The sequence below is a fragment of the Xiphophorus hellerii genome, chromosome 6 (genome assembly GCF_003331165.1).
Source record: "Xiphophorus hellerii strain 12219 chromosome 6, Xiphophorus_hellerii-4.1, whole genome shotgun sequence".
NCBI lineage: Eukaryota > Metazoa > Chordata > Actinopteri > Cyprinodontiformes > Poeciliidae > Xiphophorus > Xiphophorus hellerii.
In genome coordinates this window covers 26,040,211-26,050,753 of record NC_045677.1, presented here as the reverse complement: position 1 = coordinate 26,050,753, position 10,543 = coordinate 26,040,211, and the positions used below count along the sequence as shown (strand labels likewise).

At 35.6% G+C, this 10,543-nt stretch overlaps 1 protein-coding gene across 2 annotated transcripts; it reads right to left on the bottom strand.

The window, feature by feature from the left end:
* Window positions 1-381: 381 nt before the first annotated feature.
* On the bottom strand, window positions 382-5,320 carry pold3 (polymerase (DNA-directed), delta 3, accessory subunit). Of its 2 annotated transcripts, none has more exons than XM_032566594.1 (12): window positions 5,177-5,320; window positions 4,711-4,766; window positions 4,027-4,126; window positions 3,900-3,939; window positions 3,316-3,448; window positions 2,985-3,240; window positions 2,846-2,906; window positions 1,762-1,903; window positions 1,554-1,657; window positions 1,278-1,357; window positions 1,118-1,196; window positions 382-804 (listed from the first exon to the last, which is right to left on the bottom strand). In XM_032566594.1, the coding sequence occupies exons 1-12, from the start codon at window positions 5,231-5,233 to the stop codon at window positions 599-601; spliced, it is 1,314 nt and encodes a 437-aa protein (XP_032422485.1). In that variant the 5' UTR covers window positions 5,234-5,320; the 3' UTR covers window positions 382-598. The 2 variants fall into 2 exon arrangements, with proteins under 2 accessions (XP_032422485.1, XP_032422487.1); XM_032566596.1 differs by having other exon boundaries at window positions 1,762-1,897.
* Window positions 5,321-10,543: the final 5,223 nt, after the last annotated feature.

Below are 10,543 nucleotides of genomic sequence, written 5' to 3'. Positions count from 1 at the left end.
ATTGTTTAAATTCAAAATGCATATTTTTATGCAGTTTTCACTTTATTACTTCTTTGAATGTTTTTTTTTTTTTAGTAAATTGTCCTTTTGAGTCTGTATACTCCAGTTACTGATTACTAAATCAGTTGACAATCATTTCAATAATTGACTCATCACAATTTATCCGATCAATCATTTCAGCGCTACTTATTTTAGAACAGTAATGTAAAGTAACGCATTAGAAACTCCAAACCTTCAATGCAATTTGGTTCCATTTGCTAAAAACACACAAACATTTATTAGCTAGACTTGTTATGGCCCAATATTATCAGTTTGTTTTGTAACTTTTTTTTGTTCACAATAATCACAGAAGCCTTCCCCTTTAATCACATAAAAACACACTTTGTTTAATTTCCATGTTTATTGAATTAATCAGCAAAGTGTCATAAAAACTTGATCTTCCTGAATTAAACATGTTTAAAGGCTCAAGTCCATTTGAGACGTGTTTTTCTGCCATTCAACTATGTCCGTTTAAGTGAACTCATTCAGTTTATCTAAACGTCTTCGTAGGATGTCTGCCAACAGTTCGGTGTTGTTCCTCAGAGCCAACAGAAATGTCTCATTTCTTTTGGAAGAATCCCATAATGGAAGCTTGTTTACTTCCTTTATTTGAGCTTGCTGATGATTTCTTCTGAGTCTTTTTGTCGTCGTCTTTGCTGCTCGACGTTGGCTTTGCTTTATTGTTGTTACGTGGAGCTTGTTTGGTGCTCTGAAAGTCATCCTCTGTCTCAGAGTAAGATTCGCTCACGTAATCTTTTTCTGTTACTGTGTTAAAAAAGAACAGAGTGGGAGATGAATGTATAGTTATTATCCCTAATAAAAATGTTTCAGACTAAAAGGGCAAATATCTTGTTTATGGATTTATTTCTTGAACTAGGAAGATGTGTAAATTATCTTAACAAAGCAACAATAATACAGTCATTTGACTGAAAAACACTGAACTGTTGGCCAAGAAGACATAAAGATTAATGGAAGGATTGATAAATGAATGGATGAACTGATGGATGTACAGGTAAAAATCAAAGGATGTTAAGAAAAGTAAAAAAGATCAAATTTAATTTCATAATTTTGTTCCTACCAATGCATCCTTCCTCATCCGTAAAGGTACGTGACTTCAGGACTTTTCTCCTCCTCCTTATTTTGGTTCCAGAGCTCGTCTGAATGCAACAGGAAACAATCCAGGTCCATCAGAAAAATGTATTTGTTGCTACATGAATGACCTGATTCTGTTCACTCACATGTGAATGATGGACAGTCTCAGGCTCCTTTTTAGGACTCGGCTCGCTTGTTTTCATCTGAGGTGGAGAATCTGGAATAACTGGTAAAAAAAAAAAGAGATGAACTTCAGACAGTTTTCTAGATAAATCTGACAGGTGATGTCAACCTTTCCAATTAAAATTAATTCATCAGAGTTTTAAATATGAACATAGACTTTAAGAAATTGTAAATATGAAGATTTTTCTCTTCCCCTCATCAAATATCAGAATTAAAGAAAGTAGAAGTAAAAAACTGACCGTCTTCATCGCTGCTGTCTGGTTGTGGTTTCTTGATCCTTCGCCTCTTCTTTTTCTCCATTTTCTCCTCCTCGCTATCAGACTCTTCCATTCGCTTTGATTTGCTTTTTTGTTAAAAACAAATTCAAAACATTTATATTTTAATACATACTGCAGCCACACTTTAATTCATAATTAAAAATATACATTTATGGCTGTGAAGACAAACCTCCTGGAGTCTGCTTTGGTTTCTTTGTGCAGCTGCACGGCTGCAGGTTCCTCCGCTGTCGTTCTCTGATGCTGCTGCTCTGATGCGATGGCCAACTGAGCCTCCTGCTGCTTCTCCACAGGTTTCTCTGGTTTTTCTGGAGGTGACAAATCAATTCTGTTTATTTCTACAACTCCAATTCAGAACAAATATATAATCTCAGTGCATTACAAGATGACAGGTATTTGGTTTATGTACAGAAAAACAATCAATCCAATCATAAAACCATATAAATTTAGGTCAATCCTAGTAATAATACAATCCATTAAGTCAATAACTTTGAAGTAATACCATAATCCCTTAAATTTCCTGCAATTTTTACCCTCCCAAAAAATCCTGCTTATAGATGCTACAAAGAAATGGTCAGAAATGGACACATCTGAAAGAAATTTGAAAAGTTTTCAGCAGCAGATTTTGTTGGATTGCAGATATAAGACTTGCTGTGGACTAATTATTTTAATTTAGTACATTAATTGGACTCTTCTGGATGCAGAAAATACAGTTTTTACAGTGCTTCTGTCCTGTCAATAATACGAGGTTTTGAACGATGAGTTAGACATTATTTTGCATTTCCAAGTGGCTTGACAAAAGTGTTTACAGTGTCTACATTTGTGATTGTATCAGTGATTGGCATAAATCATTGGAATCTCGAGAATCGTAGCTTTCCAATAAAGTATGATATGCTTTTGTACATCACACAATGCTAATCCCTTACACTCATCAAGCAGTGGCAATTGTGGAACAAAACAACGCTATTTGTACCATCCCTTCTGTGAGTTGACCTGACTTTAAAGACCAAGCTGCAAAACACGGTTGTGAAACAAGATGGTAGTTCTTTGGTGTGATAACATAACTTTGAATTATGGAAACCCAAAAAGTGTGTTGGTAAAAATAAAAACCCAGATTCTCCAAAAGTTAAATCTTCAAAAATAAAAAATACAATTAATTGATCAAATCAATTTATCAAGGCTTAAGACGTTAAATGAAAAAACTTTCCAGACTACAGATGATTCCTGCATTTTAATAATAATATACTGTAACTCACTTCCAAAGAAGTTGGCCATCAGACTGGACTTCGCTGCTGGTTTGGTTTTTGGAGCCTCTGGCTAAAAGACAAAACAGAAATCTAAATCTCTACTTTTCTGTAATAACAACCAACTATGCCCAACAACAAAAACTCCTACCACAGGAGATTCTTCTTTGGGTTCAGGCTTGACTTCTTTGCTGTTATCCTGATTTTTGGGTGCAGATTTATTTGCAAACATTCCCATGATGCCTTTCTGCGGCTTGCTTGATGGTTTGGAGGCAATGTTGGCGTCTCCGTTCATGGCGGACTTTTTATTTTCAGGCGCCGATGAAGGAGCTCGCTGGATTTCCTGGACCTGCTGCAGCTCCGCTGCAGACATGGGCACCGCTCCGGCACATCGGATCGCGCTGTATCTACAGGAAGCCAAACAGTTTTTATCAGCTAAATGCATTAAAACCAGCATATTTTTTATTAATAAATCTTAAAACCTGCTGCAATTATTCAGGTTGTCTTTAATGACATCGTAGTCGACGCTGTAGAGGGGGCCGCTGTCTTTGAGCAAAGCTTTCTGGACGCTGTAGACATGAACGCTCACTATCAAACTCATTTTGGATTTGAAATCTGCAGAAGAAAACAAATTTTAAAGACAAATTTTGGTTTCTTTTGTGCTTTATTAGTGAAAATTGCAATTAAAAAGAATTGTGTTTTATTTTGTTGTTGTTTTTATTGATTAAATATTGTTTAGGTTTCACACTTTGACCTTTTTAAATTTTGCAACTAAAAATTTCCAAACTATTGTATTATGATTATGTATACATCAATTGGTTAATGAACATTAAACACAAGACACCACTTTCAAAAAAAATTATTCAATTACTGTTGAACCAACTGACATTTTTGCTGTCTCCATTTTGCAGACTAGTGTAAATGTCGCTACTAAAAAGTGCCATAATTTGCACACTGCTGACGTAAATTGATTGTTTGTTATTTCGTTAGTTTTAGTCAACTGTAATAAACTTTGTAAAGACTACTTAGGACTGAAACTACAAGAAAACAAGGATGGGATATTTACCTTCCAATTGGTCTTCTCTGACAACAGACACCTTGTGACACTAAAAATATCATAAAATAAAATCAACTTGACGTTTTCTGTTTTAAAAAAAGATGATGTGAGAGTCAGAGGAACTCCTGTTACTCACCATTTGACCTTTGTCCTCAAGTTTCCCAGACACAAGGTATGTGGCGTGGAGCTGAGGTGAGCTCTCCTTCCTCTTGTGCTCCAAGTAATGGTAAAGCATCCTGAAAACACATTTTACATGCATTTAACTCAAGACATATGAATATGTTTTATTATTTTCCCAATCCCTCCTTTTCCATTTCTGAATTCCATTTTTTCCCATTTTAACCAAATTTATTAACCCAAAAGTACATAATTATGGTGGGATTGAAAAATGATGAGATCAATAACTAGAAGTTAACATTTCCTGTTATTCTGCGTGGTGTAATAAGCTTTTTCCTGTAATTTTCTGGAAAAAAGTCAAACCTTATGAACAAAACTAAGAATCTCCTTTTTAAAATAAAATAAAATCTCCCTTTTAAAAACGCTTTAGAGTTTAACTCGATACAAAAATAGTTATCAGATAACACCCCCCCCCCCCCCCCCCGGTAATAACTAAAAGCACAAGTTATAAAACTATAACATTTAGTATTGATTATACCATGTATATTTTTGTCTTTAGTATTCACATGAATTTGCAGTTCCTGATCAGATGGGGGATTTATTGCTAGAAATCAAATTTGTTGATCCCTGAGGAAGATGAAGACAGACACAGTAATGTTTTTCAATACTTCTTTCTCTCCTTGAGAAAACCAGCATTACTTACTGTTTAGCTGTGTTAACATGGACTCCGAGAGTCAGACTGAGCCACTTATAGGTTACCTGAGAAATATGAAAATATATGATTACTTTGTGTTTAGATAAGAAGCTGTGAAAAACAGTTTATTTAACCGTTATATTGTATAGCTATCTGCTGTTGAGTCTTGTTCTAAAGTAGCTGTTGGGGTTTCAATGCATTCAGTGAAACAACTCAACCGTTAGAAAAAAAAAACTGTCGACTGTTAGCGAAATTTATACTGTAAAATTAAAGCCGAATGAGTTAGACGACTTAAACCTTCCATGCTGTACAATTAACTCCCATAGAAAAAGGAAGTCTTTTGTTTTGAAAGCTATACGACATTTAACTGTTATATTATTCAACGTAATTCCGCGGCTACATGTTTGCACAATTCGAAAGCTAAAATCCAACATTAAATATGACGGAACACGTCACAAATTTAAAATATCCTCACTATTTTGTTGTGATCGTTGACATATTCGTCAATATTATCCAAATAAAGCTCGTCCATTGTGTCGGATTTTCCACAAACACCTAGCTTGTAGTTATTTGACTGCGCGGGAAAGCAGTTTATTTACTTCCGCCTACAGTCACGTGATTGCATCGTGTTCCGGCGCAACGTGAAGCTGTAGACTGCCCTCTACAGGCCAACAGGCGCCAATGCAGCCAGCCACACATTGATTTAAGGTTCGCCCCATGATAAAAATAACTGAGATTCTCCTAAAAAGAGGACAGAACAGTGAAATGATTAACTAACACAAATGTTCGATTATATAGGTAAACAATTTACTGCTGCTACTACAACAACTTGACATTAGGCAATCATTTCAGTTTGTTTAAACTGGGAACAAACAAACAAAAGCAATGGAAAATCTGTTTGTTGTTTTTGTAGTTCTCTAGTCAAAGTTTACACCTAAATCCAAATTAGATATTGTGAGATTAATATTATTCTTGGAAAAATTGTCTAAATATTCTATACTGTGATGTACTGGCTGCTGGTGATGTTAACAGATGTAGTGGACAGTTATTTGTTCACTTGATTCACTCATCTTAGTTTGAAATGGAACAGCTACAGTGAATTGAAGTTATGTCACATTTATGTTGCTTTAAAAATCAACTTGAGGAAAATTGACATTTTTGAGCCTATTTTGTAGAAATTTCAGCTAACTGGAGGAACATATTTTTCCCAGCCTGCATGACGCAGAGTGATGAATTTGTTTGATGCCTGTTTGTTTCTGCGCTCAGAAGATGCGATGCAATATTTAAAGATAATCTTCTATTCATGCTGCTGCTGTGATGTTGGCTGCTGCGTGACCACTTCCAACAGAAATGTCAAACAGAAGGGCAAAGACGTGCTGCAGAGGCGGGAAAAATATTCCCCTAATGATGACGAGGAACAAGACTAATTGTCTGACCTTGAAGATGCAGAGCAGACCGAAATCCTCAAGTGGATCTGTCTCGATTCAGATGATGATCTTCAAGTTATTTTGTATCATTAAGAACCTTTTTCTTTTACATTTAATGAAAATTGATTCACCAGATTAAAGTACCCACCAAATTTTTCCTCCACAAGTTGTATTCAAGTTGGAATACAACTTGAGGAATACAAGTTGTATTCCTCAAGTTGTCTGAGGAATACAAGTTGTTTAAAGTGGTTTGGTTTGCAAACCAAACATATGAGGTTTGCAGAAGTACTTGTGTTCTCATAGCATTTTATCATGTCATAAATAAAATTATCTATAAATCTATAAAGTGTGGCATGCGTTTGTTTTTATCTACATTTAATCAACATTTTTGTTGCAATTACAGCTTCATTTTTTCATGGTTGTATCTTAAAGGGGCGGTATTATTTATTTTCCAAGCATATAGTGCAATCTTCAGCACTATGTTATCTTCAGTTGTTCTATAAATACTGCATATACCAAAAATAACTTAAAAGAAATTTAACTTTCTAATTTGATGTCTTGGAATTAGGCCTCTGTCTCTTTAAGAAGCTCCTACTCTTTCCGACACTTTGCCTTCAACACGTCATCACAACAATGCACCTCCATTATCCCGTTTACAGCCTTTTACAGTAGTTGGACAATCAAGTAGTTCATAAGGTCTTGCAATTGCCGCTGCTACTAGTCTAGAGGAGCTATGTAGGGGAGGGTTTGCCAGGGAAGGATGGCAAATAAAGCTAAAAAAACCCTGATTTTACATAATACTCACTCTTTAACATGATTTATTTGCCTGCAGTGGGTTTTATTTAGGGGTATCACAGTTAAAGTGATGGAATATAAACATACATGCATTACTTGTCATGTATATATTTGAAAATAAATTGTTTGAAAGTTCCTTAACTGTGTGTGTGTTTCAACTTAATAAAGGGTGAAAACATTAAAACGATATAAAGAAGTACCATCTCCACTGTAATTGAATTGAAATATGTCAATGTGGAGATTAATTATGGGTTTTACTTTCCCTGCTGTGCTTGCTGAACAAACAGCCAGTATCGAACTTCTGTCTAGATAAGAACATCAGTCTACAGTTTTTAATTACAGATCTAATCTCTTTGTTAAGTTACCAAAGAAACTCAATATCTGAGCTGTTTTTAACCTGCTCCTTCACACAAACATGAGGATGAGTCACAGTTGTACGTGATCTGAGTCGTATCGAACACAGATTCAGATGTCATTTCCTCCAAAGCGCAATAAGATAACGCCTTCTCAATGTGGAAACTATCCATCATCTGATTTCTGGCTCTAACACATTCAATTCTGCATAAATCAGACGTAGTTTTTCAGGGAAACATGCCAAACAGCTGCAGGAATTAGTGATGCAAATAATGAGTTTTACCAAAGTGACTCATGCTGTCTGGTTATTCTGTTGGTTTTCCGTCCTTGTTGTGAAGTATAAAAAAAATCCTTCCATTATTTTCAGACATGCACATGAAAATCTGTCTTTAATGAAATAGGAATTGTTATTAATGTTTTGCTTAGTGAAATAAAGGTTTAATACAGTTTTTCTCAGTCGCTTTGGTGTATTCCTAAGAACAAAATAGAATTTTTAAAACTATTTATTCAGTCTTCAAATCATTGTGTCACTTGTGCAAAGCAAAAACAAGCAGTTTTTCATTCCTTTGTGCAAAATGCAATGCTTTAGTACATTATGCAAATATTTGTGTGCAATTTTCTGCTTTTTCCTACATTTTCAATTGCTTATGTCATGTCGATCAAAATGTATTATGTGTGGAGTGCACAATAAAAACGAGTCTGAATACAATTCCATGCAACACTTTTCAGACTTTTATTTGTAAAACAGAATGAATAATTTCCCAGTTTGCAATTATGCACTACGTTTTGTTGGTCACATATAAGTCTCAATAAAACACACAAAAGTTTAAATAAGTCTTTAATTTTAATATTGCTTAATGCCTGTTTGTAAAAACAAACGTCTTAAGATTTGAGGTGGGTAGACAACCAAAGATTGTACTCAAGAAATGATAGCAATTCTTGAATATATTTTACTCAAGTAAGTAGCTACTCAATAAATGAATAAATAAATAAATTCAAGTAAGAGTAAAAATAGTATTTGGTGAAAAAGGCTCCTCAAGTTCTAAATATCGGACCAAAACATCAATCATTTAATTAAAAAAAATTACATCATCAGATGAACAAAAATATAAAACTATGTGGAAATTTGAGTATTTTAAAAACACAGATAAAAATTATTAATATAAATGACATAATTGCAAAATACAGGCAAAAAGAAACATTTTTCCAAATCAAGAGAGAGGACCGCGATTATTTTTATTCCTAGAGGCAAATTATTTGCCTCAGTGCTTCGTTAAATTATCTTTTACTATTTAGCGCACCGTGTTCCGGTCGGGTGTTTGGGTTACGCAACGTTTTCACTTCCGCCTATGAGTTGTTGACAAAGTGCGAGCCATGGTGCTAGCAGCATAACGTCCAATTTTAAATCCTGCTAAAATGCTCCGTCTGCTGGTCAAAAGTTATACTGCAATCACCCTTAGAAAGCAAGGTATTATGGGTAATCCTCAAAGCCATGACGATTACTGACCAGGTAAGATGTCTCTGCTACGTCTGGAAAAGAAACATTATTATTGTGCTAATGAAGTATGTTTATGGTTTTCATTTTTGCATATCATTGAAATATGTTTATTGAAGGTCATGATAGTTCTGCTGTTAAGCTGTAATTCTCGTATTTTAGAATGTTTAGCTCGTGTGAAAGTATGGTGGGAAATTCCCACGCTGTAACTCTATGGCTTCTCTTGCAGGAACGCTTGTTTTCCTGCCAGAGACGGACCTTACATCGGTGCTCATTGTGTGAAAATGCAGGTATGTTTTTACCAAATCGCTTTATTAATGCAGCAGATGGTTAGGACTAAGATTGAATTAATTATTTATTATTATTATTATTTTAATTTTCAGTAATTTAAGTCTATGAAATCTAAAACAACAACAAAAAAGGCATCCGGTAAATAAAATCTTTCAGAAGATTTTAATCTTCTGAAAGATTAAAATCTTTCAGAAGATTTTAATTAATTGCTTTATTTTCTTTGAGATCGACACTCACTTGTTTCTTTATTGTAAAAGAAACCCACTATACGATCACTGTTATCCCCCCAAATTTTATGGTGGTTATTGTCATTTTAATTTAGATTTTTGTTTTTTAAAAAGCCATGATGATCACTGGTGAGAAGGAGAGCTTGTTTTTCTACCAGACTGACCTTACCTTTTTTCTCATTGTATGAAAATACAGATGGAGAATTAAAGACAACTGATGCCGCAGCTTGAGCAGCTCCTTGTGTTTCTTTTCCACACCAAGAGAAGCCATCAGAAACACAGAGGTCACACATGGAGTACCACAACCTTTCTTCTCTCGGATCTACTGCTGCGAATGGCGGTGAAGTGCGCGGTAGGTGTGTGCATACAGGTGGAGAATCATGCAACAGACGGAACACAGCGGGCTATATATTGTGTTATCTACTGATATTGATCACGTGTCTTTTTCAATATATACTGTTATTGACTTATTGTCCAGCACTAGTTACTGCCCAGCTCTGCTTAAGACTGAATATATCCTGAGAGGATAATGTTCTATTATCCTATTCACAGTAGCTATTTTTCTTTTTTTTTGTTTTAGAGAATTCTTTCTTCATTTTGTCACCTGTCAATATAAGCAACCATTAAAATTATTTCTCTCAAGGGCATTTCGACAGTCTGGGCATAGACTGTGTGAGCGGTTGAAATCGTTGCACTTTGTTTACAACGCAGCTGTTAGGTTTATCTTTCACGCTTTCAGTGTTTTGTTCTTTGTTTTGAGCACCTGGTTGGGATTTGTGCTGTACATGCTCTCTCTCAGAATAACAACAGCCCTGCGGCTAGATTCCAGTTCCTATTGTCCTGATGGAGTGGACAGCGGCTCAGCCTGTGCTAATCATTTCCAGTGCACTCTGAGACTGAGCAGATATTAGCTTGGCCTTATCAGCAGGCACCACAAAGGGCTGAGGGTGAAGCGGAGCGGGGACCAGATCCTCGGGGAGGCGGCTAATGATCCTCCTCGCTCACTGAGCCCAACACTGGCCCCGAGGCACAGCTACAACTGCCTGTCTGGGTAAAACCAATAGCAACAGCTAGCGTGTAATTTCAATAAAAATCACCACATAAAGTACACAGAGTGAGTGACAAACTAAGTCATTAAAATTCAGGGTGAAAGAAGCCGAGGGGCTTTAAAATGAGACAAATGACTGGAAGGTCACCGGATCAAACTGGCAGGGGGAAATGACAGCTGCACACATGAATGATGGCCGCTGTCA

What these genes read in the sequence shown, in the direction of transcription:
- pold3 (XM_032566594.1), bottom strand. Translation starts at nt 5,233, where the DNA reads ATGGACGAGCTTTATTTGGATAATATTGACGAATATGTCAACGATCAC. An exon ending in CATGTTAACACAGCTAAACA is followed by an intron (nt 4,127 to 4,710) that starts GTAAGTAATGCT and finishes ATGTGTTTTCAG; the next exon opens with GATGCTTTACCATTACTTGG. An exon ending in AGACAGCAGCGATGAAGACG is followed by an intron (nt 1,358 to 1,553) that starts GTCAGTTTTTTA and finishes TTTTTTTACCAG; the next exon opens with TTATTCCAGATTCTCCACCT.